Raw genomic sequence first — 23368 nt, 5'->3', positions numbered from 1 at the left:
GTTTGTGTGTTGTAGCTTCATCAGGCAGTATTTCAATGCGCAACAATAGTCTTCATGTCGATGAGGACTCCTCAGGACAGGGTGCCCGTACATTCTATGTACGGTGCATGTACGGTGTGTATGTACGGTTCCCGTACATACACAATCTCAACATTTAAGGCCGTAATTATCCCTAACATGGTCTTAATTATTTTTTCCAAATGCCACCCTCCACACGGGAAGATTCAAACCATTAACCTCTGAACTTTGAGGCAGACGTGCTCACCACTACTTTGGGCAGCCAGTACCATAAAACAACATTCCCAATGCTTTTAAGAATTGAATGAATTTGATCAGAACGATGGCCATTTGGTTTTGTAGGAGATGCACTTTCACTGCGCATTTGTGCAACATCTAAAATTTTATTTTAAAAGTCAAGTTCAAAATGTCCAAATACCTGCAGATACCCGAACCTTCATCAGCGGCGTTTTTACTTTGTTTATATTTCCAGGCAAGGCGTTCCTTCGAGCTCGCCAAATGAACGTCGACATCGGGACGTGGGTGAGACTGCTCCGAAACGCCATTCCCACTGTCAACAACTCTGGAACTTATAGTCCCAGTGCACACAACATGGCGTTCAATTCTGGGTGAGCCACACAGCACTGGCACGTGCCTGCCACTCATCTACATGTATCCATCAGCAACCCTCGAACCTTTATTTCCCTTTTTTGTTGCAAGCATCCGCCCCCACGTCTAACCTTCCTTTTGTTTGTCTTCTTTCTGTTCATTTGTGCGTCTTCTCCTGCTGACATGCCGCGCATCGCTCTCCCCGGTGTCTCGTTTGGCGCTTTCAGGGAGATCTCCATGGAGAAGCTAAGTCTGGATAGCGACTCGCCGATAAGGGCCGATTACAAACGAGATGCGGACATGCACACACCGGTGAGAGAGAGGGGGCAGGGGGGCGGGGGGAGCTTTGTGTGTGTGTGTCTGGTATGGTTTGGTCTACACAATCTAATAAGTATCATGTAGCATCCGTGTGACATCCAGTGGACAGAATTAGCAACAACAGTAACTTTTGTTGAAAAATTGCACTCAACTGTTGGCTCTATTTTAATGATTGAGTCAAATGCCTGTCCCGACTCTTTGACAAAATAGACGCAAGGCAAACGCGTACACACAAACACCATAAAGGCTCTTATCACGCTTTTGAATGCCCAGGAGACATTGATTAAATATACACATTTATTTGTATTATTTTCATTTCAATCAGTTTTTACATGGCAGTTCGGTTTAATAGTGGTTAGCACATCACAGTTCAAATCTCAGTTCAGGTCCTCTTGTGTGGAGTTTGCATGTTCTCCCCATGCTCATGTGGGTTATCCTCCCACATCCCCAAAATATGCATGTTGATTGCAGACTATTCATGTGTCCATAGGTGTGAATGGTAGATGATAGATTGTTCAACACGTTTTTGAAAAATGATAACCTTCATGCCCTGAGAAGGTGCCTCAACCGCCCATGTTTGTGTGTCGCACGCCACGACATTGTTTTCTTGTCTTTTTATGTGCACCTTTGTTGTCTTCTCCTTCATTCCTCTCGTGTTCCCTGCCAGGACCGACCGCCAATCATCGAGCCCTTTACCCCCCCAGACCTCACCCCCGAGTGCCCTGTCCGAACCCCGTCTGTCATCAGGTATGCACTTTTGCATGCCGGAATGCATTATCCAACACGCGCCATTTGTAACATACACTGACCGTTTACTTCTTTTGCTGCACAAGCTTCCAAGATCCGGTGTCTGTACTAATGACATGTAATGAAGCACCCAATGTGTTATTTCTAGCGATGAATATAAATGAGTGTCTTGTCAAACCTTCCCTTATGTCTGCAGTAAGCAGAGGAAAGGCCCTCTGTCTCTCCAAGACTTCAGGCTAATAGCCGTGTTGGGTCGAGGCCATTTTGGAAAGGTACGCTTACTTAGGGACCTCAGCCTCAACTGTCAAAAACCCTCGAATCGAATAACAATTCACATATCTTGTTTGCAGGTGCTGTTGTCCGAGTACAAAAAGACGGGCACCATGTTTGCTATTAAAGCTCTGAAGAAAGGCGATATTATAGCGCGTGATGAAGTTGAAAGGTATGTTGAACGCATTTCATTGCAGAATCCAATGTTGCCGGACTTTGAATGGCTGTCATGTTTTTGTCAATGTATCAAGTACCCAAAAGGTATTGTATTTGGATACATGACATGCATTCAGCCAATTCTGGCAAGGATCAGGAATTATAGTCACGTTACACATCCACTTGTTTGTGAAATTAGTAGAATGGCTTTTTTCAAAGACCCATTTTAGGAAATAGATAAAAGATTGACACAGTTAAGACAGGCACTCCACTCCAGAGAAAAAGAATTTCCATTCGAGACATTCACAAGTCGGCATTGCATAATATGTCCTTTCTCTTTCTGCCCCTTTTATTTTACTCACTACTCCTGATTCAGTCTGATGTGTGAGAAGCGCATCTTCGAGACGGTCAACATGTCGCAGCACCCCTTCCTGGTCAACTTGTTTGCATGCTTCCAGACTCCAGAGCATGTGTGTTTTGTCATGGAGTACACGGCGGGAGGTGACCTGATGATGCACATCCACACCGACGTCTTCACTGAGCCACGAGCTGTGTACGTAACTAAATATCGCCCCACACATTACAATGATTTGCTGCCTTTCAAAGGAATGCCACAGCAAAAATGAAATTGACGCTTTGCAGCCAGAGGAGGAGAAATGTATAAATTAGTGCCTTCTACCCAGAACCAGCAAAGCGGTATTTTTCTGCAACTGCGTGCGCTTTCACACAATGACATGTTGCAATCAGATAATTAGATGGTGTCAGCATATGCGCTATTCTTCCTAATTAAAAAAAATACATTTCAATGGGGAAAGATGATCTGAGTGTTTTGACTTACAAATGTGATCATGCAACAAATTGCACTTGTATGTCAAACCACCACTGTGCTGAGGATTCCATGCTATGCCCCTGAAGTGCATTAGCGTAATCATGCATGTTTTGTTGAATTTCAGGTTTTATGCTGCCTGTGTGGTTCTTGGACTTCAGTTTTTGCATGACCACAAGATTGTGTACAGGTGAGTGGAACTTTTATTATTGTATCTATTATTGTATCTGATTAGATTATAAAATTGGACTTTAATTTTGTGAACGATAACGATCATGATCCGATGTTCAGCAAACGTGTTCTGTTGTAGAGATTTGAAGCTGGACAACCTGCTGCTGGACACATACGGCTACGTCAAGATTGCCGACTTTGGGCTGTGTAAAGAAGGTAAATATTGATTGGTTCCTGACAGATGGGGGAGCCGTTTTAGATAAGGGTCCCGTGATGCTCATCTTCATCCTGTCATATAGGCATGGGTTACGGGGACCGCACCAGCACGTTCTGTGGGACTCCAGAGTTTTTGGCTCCTGAGGTCCTGACCGATACATCCTACACCAGGGCTGTAGATTGGTGGGGTCTAGGGGTCCTCATTTATGAGATGTTGGTGGGAGAGGTGAAAATCACATTATTTTCACTCGCACATTCTTTTTCAAAGTCTTTCAGCCCTACATGACGTCTTGATATGAACCCGCTCATTCGTTTTTGCAGTCACCGTTCCCAGGGGACGATGAAGAGGAGGTGTTTGACAGCATTGTAAATGACGAAGTCCGCTACCCGCGCTTCCTCTCAACCGAAGCCATTGGTATCATGAGACGGGTGAGGCTACACCCACGCGCGCAAATAAATGTGGCCAAAACTCACTCACACTCATGACACATATACCATCTTTGTGCATGCGTGAAACATGAACAGCTGCTAAGACGGAACCCAGAGAGGCGACTGGGCTCGGGTGAGAAGGATGCAGAGGAGGTGAAGAAGCAGGCTTTCTTCAGGGTGAGACATTTCACTTCTCTTTCTAGCCTACAAAATTACAAAATATAAACAGCAAAAGCAAGCACTCAACGGAGCACAGATAAGATAAGATAAGATATCCTTTATTCGTCCCACACTGGGGAAATTTACAGCCTCCAGCAGCAAGAATGTATGTAGAAAGGAGAAAGAGAAAAAAAAACAACAAACATCTTTCAATTAAATACAATATGAACACAAATGGATAAATCGCAGTACTATTTTAAATTTTCCTTCACATCATTTAATTATTATTATTATTATGATTGTTATTTTTTATTCATCAGATCATACAGATATGTATGTATCAAGTTTGAAACTGAGTTATAAGCATAGGCCATAAGTCAAGGCACCGCTTTGGGGCTTTCCCGCCCTATTTTGACATCTTAGTGTCATGGAGCTATGTTGAAGTGAGTCAACTCTTTCACTGAAGGCAAATTTAGAGCATTTTCAAGCAATTTACAGTGGCGCAGCATCAAACCCTCAACTCGCCTATCTCCACTGAAAAAGCATAGTCGTCAATGGCAGTGAATTAAGGATCAACTTGAGAAAAGTACCGGTAGTGCTTTGGTGCCATATCCTAGCCATAAATACATGACAGGTCTTGGAAACAACAATGAACCACGATGTAGATGAAGTTTAACTGTGAAACTTCATTTTATGCCTATAAAATGGTCATTGTAGCAAATATTTCCTTTGTTTTTGATACATCATCTTTTGGTGTTGATTCTAAATCCATGTATATAGGCTCGACCATTTTTATGACAGCTGCATTTCATGGCCACAGGGAGCACCTGGTTATCTGGTTATTGTTTTAATGACATCTTTTGTTGAGTTATTTGCACAACACTGTGACCTTTCCTACATCTTACCCTGTATTAATAAAAAAAATACAATTACCTGTTATACCAAAACTAAACTAATGCTAAAACTTGAGGATAAGCTGTTCGGATAATGGATGGATGAATAAAAAAACTAAAAATGAAGCAGCCCCCCCACCCAAAAAAAAAAATCTAAATAAAAACGAACAAACCCAATTCAAGAATTCATTAAAACTAAATGACTATGGAAAACAAAAGTCAAAATGAAATAAAAACAAACCATAATAAAAAATCCAACACTATTTAAACCCGGCAGCACACAACAGATACATAATCACATATCTATTTTATTATTTTTATTTTTTGTGTGTGTGTGTGTGTGTGTGTTAAGGGTGTGGAAAATAATCGATATTAATCGATACATCGATGCGCACGTGCGCGATCCGAGTGCATCGGCTCATTCACTGGGTACGACGCAATTGACGGGTGAAATCGCGATTCATCACGATGCATTGATGGGTATCGGTAAAATCCGATTCAAGCGCCGTTTTATTCATGTTAAACGTCACCTGTCTGCCCTTTCCTAGGCGCAATGAATGCACCATCATTGCTTTGCGTTTTGTGTTGAATACGGATGGTAGCCGTGCGTCACATACAGTCCAGTACACAACTAGCGAAACATTATGGAAGTTAGCGCAAGGGGAGGCGAGGAAACTACTATATTTAATGCAGCCGCAACATTCAAATCTTATGTTTGGAAATACTACGGCTTCGAAAAGAAAGACGGAAAGCTTGATAAAACCTCCGTAATTTGCAAGGAATGTCGCACTAAGAAGCCATACAACGGCAGCACCACAAATATGCAGACCCACTTAAACCGATGGCACCAGATCACCGACAAGTTTCCCTCCCGCTTCCCCGCACAGTTCCTCGTCGGACACCGGAGAAACTCTTGGTAAACCAGGTCAGGATCAGAAAAAAATCGCCTCTTATTTTGGGAGTCCCCTTGCAACTCACGGTGACCGCGCAATGGCTATAACTAAGGCCACTGCTTATTTCATATGCAAAGACCTCCAGCCTTAGCGTGGTGGACAACGAGGGTTTCAGACAGCTCGTGCACGTTTTGGAACCCAGGTATAAAATACCAGACAGGTCTGTGTTCACTTACAAACATATTCCCGATGTGTACAACAAAGTGAGAAGTGAGATTACTGTGTCGCTGAACAGTGCGCAAAGACTTGCACTTACAGTGGATGGGTGGACATCTTGCGCTATAGATTCATATACATATATATATTATTATTATATTTCATATAAGACACTCAGTGAGAATAGTCTGTGTTTACACTATAGCAACAGCTGTGAGTCTCAGGTGCCAAATTGTTTACATTTTCTTTGCACAAAACCCAATTGTGAAAGGGCTTAAATAAGTTGTTTTACAAGTTCTACTGTTTATAAGGAATAAAGTGGTATCCTTTTTGTAATACCATACTGAATTCCATCTTTTTAAAAGCTTTTTTTCTTTGCTTATTTGCATCATGTTTAATTGCACAATATCGCAACAAATTGCATTGTACCGTATCGGATCGCATTGATTTGAACTTAATGTGTATCGCATCGTATCGCATCGTGACGACGGTGAAACGTATCGCATCGTATCGCCAGAAAATTCCATGTATCGTTTAAGTATCGCATCGCTGGCAGTGCATCGAGATGTGTATCGAATCGTCCTCAGTGCTGAGATTCACATCCCTAGTGTGTGTGTGTGTGTGTGTGTGTGTGTTAGAACATGGACTGGGATGCACTGCTGCAGAGGAAGGTGCCGCCTCCTTTCGTCCCCTCCATCGGTGACAAGGAAGACGTCAGCAACTTTGACGAGGAATTTACCACGGAACAGCCGGCTCTGACGCCCCCACGAGAGCCGCGCGTTCTCACACGCAAGGACCAGGACAGCTTCCTGGACTTTGACTACGTCTCGGACATCTGCTAGTGGCGCGGCAATATTGTTTTGTGGCCCGTGCGCCCTCTCCGTATGATTGTTTCATTAAAACACTGTGAATGAATGTGGGTAACACTGAAGTTAAGTTTTCCACTTCTGTGGGCTTTTATAGGCACAGGCTGAAGGAAGTTGGCTAACTTATTGCCAGGACAAAATACGTAGGTGCTGCCTCTTGTTACCGATGCCTTACATTTGTATGTACTCGTATCAGACACACGGACCAGCTAAGTTTTTATGTCGGCAAGTCTTTCTGTAGAGCAGCAGGAAGAGTGACAAGATGAGCTGAACGCATACTCTCCACTGTTCTTTTGTGTGTGTGTTTTTAAGAATCAAGAAAAAAATACCTCCTGTCAAAAGAGTGAATCCACTGACGACGAATTGACACATTTTGGTCTTACAGGAAGTTGACCACAGGGTAAATAACCACTGTCTTGACGTAAACGCAGTCGACATCTTATTTATGCTGTACTTATTTTCACGTGACCACTTACCAGCTGCAATTGGTGCAAATGGACTTTTGGCAATTGCAATATTCCAAATACCCTGCACATACTTTGTTTTTTGAATGGATACGTTTGGGGTATGATGATTGCAATAAAACCTGGAGTGCGATAAGCACATGCCACAAATATCAGTGCAACATTTTGTAGTTCTCATTAAAAAATATCCAGTGGTGGCTTGAGGTACAAATGGTTAGACTTGGAAGAGATATGACATTTGACAGTTTTTTTTTTTGGTAGACTTTAGATGCTAGCACTGTATAGTGGCAATGAACTCAACTTGCTCTACAATGAGCAGATGCTTAATGTCAAACCAGAGAATTGCACCTTGTGTATGAAACAATATGGGTACCGGTCTATCTGCATGTTTGTCTGTCTACAAGTATACCTGTCTTCTTGTATTTCTTTCTCTGTCATCTGAAAATACAGTATACACTGCCTTTCCATGTTTTATGAAAACAGTACGTGTCTCTCTCTTTCCTGTTTCACTGTCCGTCAGTTCCTGTCTGTCTGCATGCCTACAGACCTGCATTTACTTGAAAGTCTGACTGTTGTTTTAGGTGCCTGTCTATCTGTACAAAAGTACGTGTCTACCGGTATGTATGATCTGTACAACGGTACCCGTCTACCTGTTCACCTGCATGCCCATCTAGCTAGAAGATATTACCGGTTTGCCTGTATGTCTGTCTGCACACAACTGCTTGTCTACCTCCATGTCCGTGTGTGCAATCTGGTTGTTGTCTAAAGGTTGTCTATCTGCTCGTTCGCGACTATCTACAGCAGGCATGTCCAGCTCCAGGCCTGGAGGGCCACTGTCCTGCCTGTTTTCCAGTTCTCCCGGCTGCAACACGCCTGATTCAGATGATCAGCTCATCAGCCAGCTCCGAACGTTCCTGATTATTTGAATCAGGTGTGTTGCTCTTGGGAGAGCTGGAAAACAGGCAGGACAGCGGCCCTCGAGGACCGACTTTGGACACCCCTGATCTACAGTCTGGATGTCAACCGTAGATTTAACACCCGTCCAACTACGCCGGTACCTATCAATCCGCATGACTTTACACACTTATGTGCATGTCTTGTCTTTTCGATACTGTATGTCGGTGGGTGGGTTTGTGTCAGTCTGCCAAAGGGGGCAGTATCGAGCACTGCTCCATGGGAAGCTCAATTTTTCAAGATGTCGTCGCTGGAACAGAGATTGTCGCGGATCGAGGAGAAACTAAAGCAGGAAAACGAAGAAGTTCGGCGGAGTATGGACCTTAAGATCGACATGAGTCCCCATAGATCCCACGCGAGACCAAGTGAGTGTTAACCGGGATGTCCACAAAGGGGTCAGAATAACTGTGATAGCTGTGGGGTGGGTGGGGGGGAGAAAAAGAGGCGGAGGGTGGGAGTGAAGGAGAACGGCTGTTCCGCTCCTCCTTAGCTGCTGCGTGCTAACCAGCTAGCTACATAAACAAACACCGACGTACGTGTTACGCGGTTTTGTGCCACGCTAACACGCTTGTGTCGCGTTGGGAACGAATACTACCGTGTGTGTAAATTGAGGTTTTCAAGTCTGAGCCGCTGTCAAAAAGTATTAAGCCGACAGTCACCTCCAGAATGTGTTGGGGACCTGTGCTGTCAAATGTGCTAAGCTAACGTGCTAGCAGACAGAACGATAGCTGGCGGCAGGCCCGACAAAAACATAAAAATGTTGTTTTGTGTCATTATGCGTGGGTATGTGTACTCGTAGTGCATCTTTTCCCCCAGAGCACCTGTTTCTTAGTGATTAAACCTCCTGCAAAATCCGAAATTACTATCATTTTTTTTATCCTTGACGAGACCGGGGTGAACAGATTTTAGCTCATCGAATAAACCAGTCACATCTCTGTAATAGCATATAATAACACGGACGTACTTGCATTGCATTTAGTTGTCTGTATTATGTAATTTAGTTTAAAATATTGGTGAAATTACGAGCTAGTTTAAATAGTAATTTCATGACCTCTATATAATTGTTCTTTTCTTCACTCTACCAAACCGTGTTTTCCATTTTTTTTCTCTTCATGCAGTGTTTGTGTGAATTTCTTGTTCCCTCTTAATGCCGAATTGCACTTGTATCGCCCTTTCTGAAGGGATTCCATATCTAAAGAAAAATAAATTCGGATTTATTCAGGACAGGACAGTAAAAAGGTTCTGAGACTTGCCATGTACCTGTTTTGAAATATATGGACTTTTCCCCTTGCTAGGCAGTCAAAGTAAAGATGTAGGACGGAAATTGAATGATGTCACGATGTTGTCTGCACATACTGAAGCAGGCTACACACATTTTATCAGTGTAAGAGACCCCACACGCCAGAGGAAAAATTGGCCAGTGCGTACGTACTGCTCTTATAGTGTGTGGTGTATCCAACATGACACACCACACTCATACATACTCTATACAGTATTTATATGCACAATCGTCAATTTTTTTTCCTCTCAACCATGTCTTTTGTAGTACTTCCATTGCCCTGTGGGAGGCAGCATGTTGCCACAGGGCAGCCAGACGGCCTAAAGTACAAAGAAGAAGCAGTGGCTATGGCACTTTCTTTTCCGATCCAAGTGAGATGATCTGAAGTATTTGGAGGAAAGTTTGCTCAAATGGGAAAAACGCTTAGGAAAGATGCCTCACAGCAACCTTTAAGCCGTGTTTAGCATAGCACCTCCTGGCCAACAAAACGATGTTCAAAGCAAGGGCCAAAACGATATGGATTTTTAAAATCCATTTAAACCAGACTTTCTATAGAGGCACCATTGAGAGCATCTTGACCAGCTGCATCACCGTGTAGTACGCCGCTTGCACCGTGTCCAGCACAGAGTCTGCAGCACGTTGTGATAGCGGCTGAGAAGATCATTGGTGTCTCTCTTCCTCCATTCGCGGGCACTTACAACTCTCACCCAGATCGCAGGTGACCCCACCCACCTGTCTCACAGCCTCTTCAACGTGCTGCCGTCGGGGAGGAGGCTGCAATGTCTCTCTGCTAAATCCGCCAGGCTCAAGAACAGTTTATTCCACCAGGCGGTCAGAAGGCTAAACTCCCTCCATGTTCTGCCCACACCCCCCGCCCTGCCTCCTGCCACAATCAGTGCCCCTCCCCCAGCATCTGACATTCGATTATTGCACTTAAAGCAAGTAACGACGAATATACAATAATCACAAGTGCCCTGGGTTGTCTCTTGTTGCTATTTATTTATTTATTTTTATTGAACATATTTATATATTTGTCTTATTGAATTTTAACCTAAATTCTAGCTGTGTGTGTTCAATGCACTACATGTTTGCACTGTGGTTGAGAGAGGAAAGTAATTTCATCTGTGCTGTATGTTATACATAGAGCATATTTGACAATAAAAGCTGACTTGACTTAAAAGTAGAGTCTGATATTTGGCTGGAAAAAAAATCCGATAGCTGATTAACAATAAAGATTGATTCAAAGAAATGTAGGGTGAATATATTCTTCTTGGGTCTGTCAACACAACAAGATGGACATGAATTAACGATGGAAGATTTGACTGTTTACGATACTTATCAGTATTTAACTTTACATGAGATTAAAGTCAAAATCAGCTGATTTTGGTGGGAGGAGGATGTGTGAATGTCATTAAGTTTACGTTGCAATGGGTTAATAAGGGTGGGGGTGGGGTGTTAAAAATGGCAGATATTTGCTGATTTTAATAGATCTAATATCATCCGATTAAATCATCCATTTGATTAATCGCTCAGGTCCTCAGTATCAGCATATCATTTTTTGAAGTCCTTACATTACTGATGTCAGCAACACTTGATGTTGACCGATGGTGTATGATGGTGATGGAGTAAAAAGGAAGATGATGGTGTATGGCGTAAAAATGGAATGAATGCACTTAAATATTGCTGTCCTTTGTTATGTTTGCAAAGAAGCACCTTGTCACCTTTCCCTGATCCAATGATGTTTTCCCACAAAGGTTAAGGAAAGCGGTAGCATAGGACAGGGGTGTCAAACGCATTTTTGTCGCGGGCCAGATTTCAGTTAAAATTTCCCTCGGAGGGCCGTTACAACCATATAAAGAAGTCAAGAATAACGGTTTATTCATCTATTGTTTAAGTTACAGTAATGAGTGGTTTGGTAACAAGAAAATGCGGACAGTGTCACTCTAATTTATTACAAATGAGAATTTGAAATTTGGGTAGAGATTTTAGCGAGCATCATGAAAAATGACAACTTTGATTTGCTCTCGCATAAAATTGTGGTGGACCAGATCTGGCCCCCGGGCCTTGAGTTTGACACGATGGCATCGGAGGTCTTTACTATTTCTAAGTATTGAATTGGTTTAATATTTAGAACTGTCTACCCTGAGCATTTTTGGATCAGATTGAGAAGGAATGCTCACTCTTAACACGGCCCACACCATACCACACCACGGCATAATCAGTTCGGATCATCTTTAAAAAAATGTGCGTTGCTGACTTTGATTGGAAGTGGGGGATGTTCGTTTGGCCAGATTGTCATGTACTACCTGAAGGATTATTATGAATGCATACATGGACTTCACTACATTTGCCTTCAGTTCCTGTTGGTTTGAAGGACAAAACAACTACCGATTCCATTATATCTTTCATAAAGTTTCATTCACACTTATAAAGTGTTCCATCGTCTATTCGGATGTACCGAGACCGCTTAAATGTGTTAAGCTATCACTGCTGTGTTTCGCTGTTCTTTACAGGATTTGTCTCTTTCATGAGAGTCTATTTGTACAATACATGCTGATTTATATAGCGCTTTCACAACAGCAACAAAATGTAGTATGAGAGAGAGCGTGATTGTGGTCGTAGTTGCAGTACAGTAATGTACGTGTGTGTGTGTTGTATTTTCTTTCCTCCGTCTAGTCATCGTGATCCAGCTCAGTCCTGCTCCAGCTCCTTCCCAGCGTGCAGGTATCATTCAATCCATCGCTCTCTCTGCCATCACACAACATCCTCCCACCCTTCTTATACACCCTCTCAAGGCCATCTACACCATTTACAACCACCACGTTGACCTTTAATTCTCCTTCATATTACTTCATCACTTTATATGAGCCTGGTTGCACTTACTCTCTTTTTTTGACCCACTGGTACGAAAAGTTGCCAGACTTCCTCATGTCTAAAAAAATAATCAGCTGAAAGGGAACAATTCTTTGAATAAATAGGCCAAGCGTCTGCTTTGCGCTGTTAATTGTCACTCGAAATTGGAGGTTACGGTCTAGCTGAGCATGAAAGAAAGAAAATGACTCATCTATTAAATAAAGCCATATAATTTCGCTTAAACGTTAGCTTAATGCTAGCACAAAATGGGTAACACCATTGATGGGCTAACAAAAGTAGTATCCATATTTCAGTGGATGTGACTCTTAAAACTGGTTGTAGTATTTGAACACAAATGGTCTCGGTATGTAGAGACCAAAAAGCTTGATGCACGTTTTGCATACCTTACAGAGTGCCTTGAGAACTGTTCCAGTTCCAACTCTTATTGGTTCACACGAAATGAAATCCATTGGAACCTCTATTTACGCACTGTACAAATCTATTGTCATAATAGTCAAAAATAAATCTAAACAGCCTGTCCTTGTGCCCCCTTCTTGCGTTTTAAGCCGTCTTGTGAATAAGCTGTCCTGGCAGCATTATTTACGTTCTCCATGGAAACAGGTAGCCCACAATGCAACGCTGCTTTCCCACAAAGTGTGGGCTACCTGTTTCTATGGTGAGCAAACGATGCCATTTTGCAAAAGAATGTAAACTGTATCGTATGCTAAAAGGCTACGGCGTTTCATTGTCGTTTGCTTGCAAACACACAGAACTGTCAGACAAACGCTTCTTTTGTAATCGAATTAATGGGAACTTTCTGATTATCACCCCAAGTTACAACACTTTAAGCAATGGATAATTGAACACAAGAAAGCTCTGTTTTGAGATACGAGCATAGTCACAGAATGAATTAAACTAAGTCAAGGCACTACTGTATCTTTTTCTATGTGTGCCTCATTGCAGTCTACAGTGGAACTTCTCAGATTGAACAGTCTGTTCCGAAAAAGCCAAAATGCTAGTTAACGGAAATCCTCATAGCCCATGTAATAGAATTAATCCTATTCAATTGTCAAAATGTAATTTTTGTGAATCCCAATAACCGCAAACAGGTATAACAAGAATGATTTGAATCGGAAAATTGGGTTTGATTTCAAAGATGTGGCGTAATCTAATTAAACGGAATTATTTGCACTGTAAAATGTATCGGATACATACCGAATTGTCTGTTATTGGAGAGCTATATATTATTGAAGGAAGTGCTGCATTTAGAGTACTGACAAGTTATGTATGAAATATGACGACAAGCAACCCGTTGCATCATACACTCGCAACCTGAATCCTACCATATTTGAGAGGTTCCTTTTTTATTTTTTATTTTTTTATTTTGGACAAATCTGGATAATTATTACGATGTTGGCAGCTCATTTACTAGATATTTTTATTTTATGACTGATCATCCCCCTTGGAAAGATGAGACCCGTCCTTGGCCGCCGATGTATTTATTTTTTATTTTTTAGTTGGCCCATTGACACCTCCCCTTCAAATCATACCCTCTTTCTATCTTTACATCACTTCTCCTCTCCCTTTTTTGTGCGTCAGTGAGTGGCAGGACAGCATTGGCGTGTACGTGTGTTGTGCGTGCGAAAAGCGGATGTCCGACAAATAACCTAAAGTTTTGCTGGAGGAGGAAGATCGCACAGTGCATGCGGCTTTTCTGCACGGCGCATTTTGTTTTTGGGGGGCAGCGTCTGATTGTGTTTTGACACAGTTTCTAATCCAGCATCCCCCGGAGTGCGGTGAACACTCGTCTTCCTCTCTTGTGTTTGTTTGCCTGTAACTGAAAAGTCCTCTTAACTTCCAGCTGCGCTATGGCCAATGTTACTCCTCACCTGCAGGGGACAGCGCCTGCAACCTTGTCTTTTGTTTGTGTCCTATTCTCATTCTTCTGGCTGTCCAGCCTGTGCCCGCAAATCTGGAGCCGGCCAAACTGTGGAGATGCACTCTTACTAACGCTTCTCCCCCTCACTAAGCGGTATTCCTTCAACAGGTTCCTGGAAAAAAAACGCACCCGCGGCTTCTTGGTCATGGAGGAAGCCAGCACTAGCAAAACAATTGCTATTTCAGCGATACAGTCATCCCTGGTTATTCACAGATCTAGGGACGGAGTAATTCTATCACAATACAGTATCCAAACCTACAACCATGATCGATCCTCTTTACACGAATGTCACTTTAGAAATAGCAGAACTGCGAAAGTGTACCTGATTAAAAGCCGCGGCACCTAAATTAAAATGTCCCGCTCCATGCCTCGCAATCGACTTTGGATTGGAGTTGGACACCCCCGATGTCCATCAAAAATACTGCCGTACTTAAAATTTCACCTTGACTGTGTGTAGGTGTAAAAAGCAGGATTACAGCTGATGGCATTCATAAAATTTTCAACAATAAAAACAGGCTGCGTTGAAATACAATACGTCCTGTTTCGTTCTTCTTTCAGATGTACACAATCTCAAACTATGTCGTCATCTCATGGTCTGTAGTAGAACTACAGTTTTAGATCTAATTAGTTACTCTCCCCACAAAAATCTACAGAATAGCGGGACAGCTAGATCCCGCAATGGAATGGGGTTTTCCATGCCATATATTTTTTTCACCAGTGCATCATGGCACAATGGCAACTTGAAATGTTTGACAATCAGACCTTTGGTGTGAATGCCCTTAGTGATCATTTCCCCTCTGCACCAGCCCTTCAGCTACCCCTTGCCAATGACGCAGGAAGCCGCTCATCATCTTCAGAGAGCTCACCTCAGCACCATCCCTGTCGCCCCAGACATATGCTCACCCTCCCCACTCCACCATACGGCCTACAGAAGAGTCTAGAGAAGTATGTGAGCTCGCAAACGCACACTCCTGACCAATATTATTATTTATTTAAATGTTTTGCTTTTTTTGGGCCCGCGCCAATATTCGGTAAATTCTATACAATTCTGATAAACCATTCAGTGACCGATTTAGTTCATGAAATAATATATAATAAAATAACTCTCAAAATGGTTACAATAAAGATTTGAGTTAGAGGCACAAGATTTGACTGTTTTACATGACTTTGTCCTTTAGTATTGGTTTAGAGCTTTTTGGGGGGGGTGTATTGTGTGTGTGTGTAGAACAATAAACAAACCGCAATTAGCAAAAAGGCAGATTTTTGCCATTTTTCAAATTATTAATATTGTCCGATTAATTGGTTCGTTCGGCCCTCACGCGATGCATTGGCGCGTCCAAATCTTACATTACATTAATGTGGAAGCATTGTATTTGTCTGTATTTGTCCCCACAGTGCAGAGATTGACCAGAAATTGCAAGAGATCATGAAACAAACGGGTTATCTTAAAATTGACGGACAGGTGAGTTAAGCGAATGAGAATGACATGTTTTTGACCAAGTCAAGGCAAAACCGTACATAAAAGTTCAGTTCAATCCATTGATAACGTGCATATTGTCATTCTCCAGAGGTATCCGGCCGAGGTGACAGATTTGATCAATGAGGGGGAGATTGGCAGCGGGACCTGTGGGCAGGTCTTCAAAGTGCGATTCAAGAAAACTGGTCATGTAATTGCAGTCAAAGTAAGACCGTCCTGTACTTGCTATCTTTCCCCCAACTGTCCCCGTTGTTCTATTCCAGACCCGGAGTATAGCCTCCAGGCTCCATTCGCCTCATGCGCAGTTCCTGACCAGCCCTCTCCGTTTTTATTATGTTAAAATTCATTTGACTTTTATTTTGATATGCACCTGCGGGGATGGTACAAGCCAGCAAGACTTGTCTTCAATGTCGCCAAATTAGTGACATTGTTGCTATATTTAGTCACTTTTCCAGCTTAACTAGCGACTTCCATCTTTGGAATTTTTATTTTATTTTTTTAAATGGCATGAGCACTTCAAATGCCTCTAAAATCCTCGAAACCAAATAAATTCACTAACTAAATTCCCCAATGTAAAAATGCATATTTCTGCGGACCCATTGTACGATTTTCAAAATTATTGGTGTGTTGTACTCTGGAACTCGGCATTGACAGCATTTTTTGTCAAGTCTTGTCACAGTGCGTAAAAAAAAATATATATATATATATATATATATATATATATATATTAGGACATGGGGGGCAAGAGGAATTTGTTTGTTTTGAATTGTCATCTTTCTATTTTGAAAGCCATCTAAATGTGTGTGTGTGTTCTTAGCAAATGCGGCGAACAGGAAACAAGGATGAAAACAAGAGGATCCTGATGGACCTGGACGTGGTGCTGAAAAGTCATGACTGTCCTTATATAATTCAGTGCTACGGTGCCATAGTTACCAATGTGGGTATCTTCCAAAGACTACAATGGAACCTCCAAAATACGACACAATCCCTTCTGTGACACTGGTTGTCAAGTTGTTCCATAGGAAATAATGCAAAATTATTACATGTTTGAGGATATACACAGCGTGCACTAAATTGTGTCGTCATGCAGCACAAAAAGGCACACTGACTTATTTCCCTACATACTGTTTTTCGTTTGATTGTTTGATATTTATGACCTTGAAGGTCTCCCCCAAACAAAACTTGTAATTATCTTCCACTAGATAACAACCTGCCACTTTTTGTGACATTTTTGTTATTGTGGTGTGTAAGATGAGATGTATAAGAATAAAATGTATTATTATTATTATTACTTAAGACGCTGATTAAAGATAAAAGAATAACCCACCTTAAGACAGAAAGATGATGCATAGCCAATCAACATGGCCTTACATCTTCTCAGCCCCCCCTCACCCAACATGTACTGTATATGTTGCTCTATGTGACTCACTGTTGTTTTGCCGACTTTCACTGCTTCTTGCGAACCATTTGCGGACTTTTTACGGACTTCAAAAAAAATATACACTGTATATATATTTTTTTATGAATATGTTTGAAAAAATCCGCGATGCACCAAAGCCACGATAAACGAACCGCGAAATAGCGCGGGATCACTGTATTCCTAAAAGTATATTTCATATTTTAAGCCAATGTAATTTTTTTTAAAGAATTTTGGGTGTTTTACTCCACGTTGAAGCATGATGGCTGTGTTTCTCTTTGGTGGTTCCACGCCACCAATAAAACATCATTGTCAGTTATGTCCGCCAGACTACATGTTACAATTTTTTATGGGCCTGCTTTTACAGACGGATGTATTTATTGCCATGGAGCTAATGGGAACGTGTGCTGAGAAGCTGAAGAAAAGAATCCAAGGCCCCATCCCAGAACAAATCTTAGGAAAGATGACTGTTGCAGTAAGTGAGCCAATTAAGTAGGGCTGCAACGATTAAATAACTGGAGTAATTCTATTACAAAAAAAGTAAAAGCAACATTTCTGCCGGAAAGCTTTGCTGTGATCATTTTCTTAAAGTAACACACATTTGCAAGTCACAGATACAACAGAGTGATGGCAGTCCCAAGTATACAAAAATGATCCCGGCATCTCAAAAATATGTTGTATGCGTATTGATGTTGAATAATGAAAATCGGTCAAATAATTGATTCTTAAAATATTCAATCGCCACAGCCCTATATTCAAGAAAATACATTGCTGCCTTCATTTTGTGGTTTAATCATCGCTATGTGTTTCCGCTCAAGATAGTGAAAGCCTTGCTGTATTTGAAAGAGAAGCACGGTGTCATCCACCGTGACGTTAAACCCTCCAACATTCTCCTGGATGCGAAAGGTCAGATCAAACTCTGCGACTTTGGCATCAGCGGACGCCTTGTCGACTCTAAGGCAAAGACTCGCAGCGCTGGTTGTGCTGCGTACATGGCGGTAAGTGGTGACAAATCAAATTGTGCGAACCTGTTGACTTAATCCAACAATCTGAATTCATACAAGGTTTCATATTTGTATGTTTTTATCCCTGCAGCCTGAGAGAATAGACCCTCCTGATCCAACCAAACCCGACTATGACATCCGAGCGGACGTGTGGAGCCTTGGCATCTCTCTGGTCAGACTCGATTGACATTCTTAGAGATCATTTCGAACCCTTATGATTCAGGACAAATAAGCAAATATGCATCCGTGCATTTTCTGTCGCACTTGCCCGCATTTGGATTCGTGGGTGAGCTGGAGGCTATCCAGCAGATTTTGGGCAGTGTACACCCTGGACTGGTCGCCAGTCAGTCACAGGACAAGGAAACCAATCCTTCAAAGTCCAATTAACATCTACGGACAACCTTTCAATGGCCCTAACATGCAGGAAGAACGTGCATTCTATACACAGGATTCAAACACTGGACCTCACAACTGTGAGGAAAAAGTGCGACCCGCTCCAAATATATTTTAAACATTTCTAGAATTAATTTCCAATTGAATGATTGTGACACAGAGGATGGAGATTCATTACAATACAATACAATACAATACATGCTGATTTATATAGCGCTTTCACAACAGCGACAGCTGTAACAAAGCGCTTAACAAAACGGTTAACATAAATAGTTGGAAATTGTTTTAAAAAAATAAAAAGTTGAGCTTGATTTATAAATTTAAACTAGGACTTTTATGGTTTGGGGGGAAAAAAATACATTGTCACATAACATAGACCATTGCTCGGGCCAAACACATTTTAGCTGTCTGCAAGTGGACTGTGTACATAATTCCTCAAATTGCAGCTTCATCCAGATTTGCTCTACACTGTAACTGTACAAAGCGCTATGGAAATAATTTGTGTCATGATTTTGTTATTCTGCCAACCATAAAGCAGTTGATGGTCGGATTACTCCCGCTCATTTTTGTTTGCCGGAGGTAAAAGTGTACAAACAAAAAGAACACATCTCAGAATTCGCTCATTTAAAAACTTCAACATTCTGAGGCAACAAGAAATACATTTATTTGTGTTGCGGATTATAAATAAATAAATGGATTCAACATTTGGATACGTGCTTTTTGTTGGCTCATGACCATCTCACATCAAGAATAATTACAAAATATGGTCATTAGAAAATGTGTACGGTACTTCTAAATTCTTGTGAACACAGTTTGGGTAATGTCACAGATGGAACTTCAGAAAAATGAAAGTGATGCAGTTGATTAAACGAATTACTGCAGATGACGGTCAATGCCATCTGGTGTGCGCTAGGTGGAATTGGCTACAGGGCAGTTTCCCTACAAGAACTGCAAGACAGACTTTGAGGTTCTGACCAAAGTGCTGCAGGAAGACCCCCCTCTGCTGCCTCTCAGTATGGGATTCTCCCTCGACTTCCAGTCCTTCGTCAAAGATTGGTGAGCTACACACAAATACACCTACACACAAAATAAACACTCCTATTCACAGGAACCTGTTGTTGTTGTTTCCCCCCAGCCTCACTAAGGATCACAGAAAAAGGCCAAAATACCACCAGTTGCTAGTAAGTTTTGAATGAGCTATATTTTGGACTGACCTCATGATTTACACTTCATGGTTCAAGTGACAAAATTCAGGATTTTATTTTTTATTTTTTACGTTCTCCAGTAGAAAATTCGGGATATGTCTCATAACACCATAAATAGAAAAAAAACATGGATTGGAGTTATGTATCGTTCAAAAGTGGATAAAATCCATTCCATCTATCGGATATTTTCCAACGTGACACAAAAATGCAAACGTAACACAAATCGGTTAACCCAGTTGATGCCAGCTTGACTTCATCCAAACACACCGATCAGTATGGCATATAGTTAAACTCTTGCCCATTTGTGGGTCACTAGTTGATAGTTTGCATGAGTTTCTGTGGAACTTAGCCACATGTCACCAAGTCCTAGCTAACGGGTACGTAATTGGTGCCAAGGAAGTATCGTCAAAGTGATCCATCTCTTCTCTGAGACTAAGGTCTTTGTATGTCACCGTGGAGCTTAGCCACATGTCACCAAGTCCTAGCTAACGGGTACGTAATTGGTGCCAAGGAAGTATCGTCAAAGTGATCCATCTCTTCTCTGAGACTAAGGTCTTTGTATGTCACCGTGGAGCTAAATTTAGCCTGAGTAATCAAAGGATTATTCGTGGGGATTTTTTCTCTCTATTTTTTTTCTTTTTTTCAATCAAATCATCTAGGGCAATATTACCTTCCCTTATTGTAGGAGCACAGCTTCATACGACGTTACGAGGTGCTGGACGTGGACGTGGCCGGTTGGTTCCAGACGGTGATGGATCGCACTGAGTCGCCTCGGACCAGTCAGTGTTACAGCCATCATCACCAGCTCCACTCCTCACTCTTTAGCAGGTAGCCCGCAGAGAGCCCCCTCGCCTGCTGTTAGCGCAGCTGTCCTCTCTAATGTAGTCTAGCCTCAGCCTAAAGACGCTAAGCCTAGCCTTAGACTGTGTCCACCGGAGAAGTCCTCAAAGAACGAAATGATGATGACGATGACTACAGATATTTGGGGTGCCGGATTTGATGGATGGAGGGAGGGACTGATGGATGGGATAACATATTCAATCTGGACAGGCAGACATGGGAGGGAGGAGCCCCTTGTAGTTAGCTTGATTTGTGCGCAACTATACACTCGTAAATGTATCGTCACTTTTTAGTCATCGCTTAGCAACGGGTGTCATCCGTGCCACTGTCACATGTACAGCATGCCACATATGAACACAGGCACGAGTGATCAATTTGAACACTGGAGGAAACAGCATTTATTTCACACGTTTAACGAAAAGTGAGACCTCAGTGAGTATTCTTTTCACGACGCACAGTGAAAAACGTCATGATTTTATTTCATAGCTTGCAGTTGAGGAAAACACTTGCCTCAATCTGACTATTACGTCAACAAGGACTCAATCTGGGTTTCACTTTATGAATTGAGCAACTGAAATGACTGACTTTTTCTACAATATTCTATTTTGTTGACATGCACCTGCATACTAAATATTCTGTTCAGTCTTTTCGTCTACCACACACAGATCATCAGTGATCCCCTCGTTTCTAACATTAATTGATTAGCTTTCAAGCGAAGGAGCTCCAATCCACATATCAGCTATGCAATTGGAAGGAAAACTCAGAAAAACAAATTAGTGTTGTATTCTAAACTTCTTTTTGTGTGTGTGTGTGTGTACATAATGAGTTGATCTGAACTGAGAGTAGATCGGAAGGAAATTGGTGGGTTGGAAACGAAGGTCATTCTGATGACTATTTGGGGGCCAGGAGACCCAGACGTTTAACTTGTACAAAGAAACTGAAAAAGGGCAGGAATGGTGTAATCAATTGTGGAGCATCTGCCTAGTCCACGTGGTTGTCTACCTCATCCTCTCCGTCTGCCTCTGCTGTTTAGTGTTTTCCAGACCAAAGGTGATTGCGGCTGTGAGGTGGCGGCCAAGAGACTTGAGACGCCTTACGGTGCAATAACATTCAACTATTTCCATTGATGTTCAATTGAAGCAAGCGGTCCTTGCATACGTTTTGAAGCCACACTCAAAGTGGTTTTTAAAACTTGTGATCATGTCTCAAGTACTCTTGATGTGCTCGAGGTGATAGTCAAAACAGATTGCTACTTTAACTGGCCGAAATGAGCATTTTTCGATGATTTTTAGGGATCATTTCCTTCCTAGATGACAGCACTTCATTGAACAGAACATTATAAAGGTACACAGATCATTCTCAAAGACATTCTAAGCTGTTCTCACCACAATTTAGTAGGAAATCGTACTGAACGTTAAACATTGCCATAAATAAGGGCTTTCGAATACCATGTTACAATGCCTGCGATGCAGTGAAAAGTGATCTCTTTTAAATACATCCATCCATTTTCTGATCACAAGGGTGTCAGGGGGTGCTGGAGCCTATCCCGGCTATCTTGGGGCAGTAGGCGGGGGACACCCTGAACCGGTTGCCAGCCAATCGCAGGGCACGCAATGACGAACAACCATCCGCGCACACACTCACATCTAGGGACAAATACGAGTATTCAATCAGCCTGCCATGCATGTTTTTTGGAATGTAGAAGGAAACTGACGTACCCGGAGAAACCCCATGCAGGCCCGGGGAAAACACACAGGGAGGCCGGAGCTGGAATTGAACCTCTGCACTGTGAGGTTGACACCCTAACCACTGGGCCACCTTCTATTAAATACACGCCAGGTGAAAATAAGTCTTCAAAATTTGACATCTCAGTGTTGGTAACCCCCTGCCAAATTTAAACTATTAAAAAAATTATATCTAAAATGCAACTTCAAAATCTCAGACATGAAACCGCATCCCACTGAAAAGTTCTTAAATGGTGGAAGAAGGGTGACTCATGCCAAAACAGGGTTTGCAATGACGGATGTAAAATATTGAAATATCGTCGTGTAGTATTGTACACTAATTGAGGGAAGACGCCTTTCATTTCACCGAAGAGACAACTGTTGGACTTAAACAGACATGACGTAGAATGTAAATATTTTTTCAATAGTGCATAAGCTGAGTTTTTTCCATTTTTTGGCAAATAAGCAAACACTGATTCACAAACCGTCATCGCTGTATATTGTTGTACGTGCGCATTTATTGTCTTGAAAATAGAATCATTATTGCATGCCAAGTGAAACATTTTAATTAGATCAGTTTGTCCCGCATTTCCATGAGATTTTAGATTAATGTTGAATTTGTGGTTTTCAATATCTTGTCCTTTTGTTAATTGGCACCAAAAAAAAAAATCATGTTTTCAGGCAACCCCCAACTGTGAATGAATGAATCACTTGTTTTGGTGCATGACTTAAGTGTGATATCCTACTAAATTCTCATGAGAATAGAATTAATATGTAGACTTGGCTTGCATCACCAATGTAAACTTGAATGTTGTTTGTCGACAAACGAGGCTGTTGAGGATTGTGGAATTAGTATCGTGAAGACTTGACTGACAGGGCGAGAGAGAGAGAGAGAGAGAGAGAGAGAGAGAGAGAGAGAGAGAGAGAGAGAGAGAGAGAGAGAGAGAGAGAGAGAGAGAGAGAGAGAGAGAGAGAGAGAGAGAGAGAGAGAGAGAGAGAGAGAGAGAGAGAGAGAGAGAGAGAGAGAGAGAGAGAGAGAGAGAGAGAGAGAGA

The 23368-nt window shown here is 41.9% G+C and overlaps 4 protein-coding genes across 7 annotated transcripts in view; 3 read left to right on the top strand and 1 right to left on the bottom strand.

Moving 5' to 3' along the window:
- The window catches only part of pkn1a (protein kinase N1a), a 32826-nt gene extending 25135 nt beyond the window's left edge, over positions 1–7691 (top strand). For all 3 annotated transcript variants that reach the window (XM_052084070.1, XM_052084069.1, XM_052084068.1), the window contains 12 exons: positions 491–626; positions 834–918; positions 1592–1671; positions 1868–1943; positions 2022–2113; positions 2474–2650; positions 3051–3113; positions 3234–3310; positions 3394–3536; positions 3632–3739; positions 3836–3916; positions 6539–7691. In XM_052084070.1, the coding sequence (XP_051940030.1) occupies positions 491–626; positions 834–918; positions 1592–1671; positions 1868–1943; positions 2022–2113; positions 2474–2650; positions 3051–3113; positions 3234–3310; positions 3394–3536; positions 3632–3739; positions 3836–3916; positions 6539–6742 (1322 nt within the window). In that variant the 3' untranslated portion in view covers positions 6743–7691. The remainder of the gene's footprint in view (positions 1–490; positions 627–833; positions 919–1591; positions 1672–1867; positions 1944–2021; positions 2114–2473; positions 2651–3050; positions 3114–3233; positions 3311–3393; positions 3537–3631; positions 3740–3835; positions 3917–6538) is intronic.
- The window catches only part of prr36a (proline rich 36a), a 90460-nt gene extending 69015 nt beyond the window's left edge, over positions 1–21445 (top strand). The window contains exon 7 of the transcript XR_007966082.1: positions 21435–21445. The gene's annotated coding sequence lies outside the window, so the exon portion shown is untranslated. The remainder of the gene's footprint in view (positions 1–21434) is intronic.
- Positions 1–23368, bottom strand: part of LOC127613503 (UPF0575 protein C19orf67 homolog) — a 61266-nt gene that overhangs the window by 31823 nt on the left and 6075 nt on the right. The gene's annotated exons all lie outside the window — the stretch shown is intronic.
- Positions 8326–22117, top strand: map2k7 (mitogen-activated protein kinase kinase 7). 2 transcript variants are annotated; one of them, XM_052084107.1, is made up of 12 exons: positions 8326–8549; positions 12140–12187; positions 15062–15200; positions 15651–15717; positions 15824–15937; positions 16550–16669; positions 17517–17624; positions 17968–18147; positions 18245–18325; positions 19460–19602; positions 19682–19727; positions 20437–22117. In XM_052084107.1, exons 1-12 carry the CDS (start codon positions 8426–8428, stop codon positions 20581–20583), a joined length of 1317 nt encoding a protein of 438 aa, XP_051940067.1. In that variant the 5' UTR covers positions 8326–8425; the 3' UTR covers positions 20584–22117. The 2 variants fall into 2 exon arrangements, with proteins under 2 accessions (XP_051940067.1, XP_051940068.1); XM_052084108.1 differs by lacking the exon at positions 12140–12187.

Source organism: Hippocampus zosterae, chromosome 13 (genome assembly GCF_025434085.1).
Source record: "Hippocampus zosterae strain Florida chromosome 13, ASM2543408v3, whole genome shotgun sequence".
In the NCBI taxonomy this organism is placed as follows: Eukaryota; Metazoa; Chordata; class Actinopteri; order Syngnathiformes; family Syngnathidae; genus Hippocampus; species Hippocampus zosterae.
This window is presented reverse-complemented; position numbering and strand designations above follow the sequence as displayed.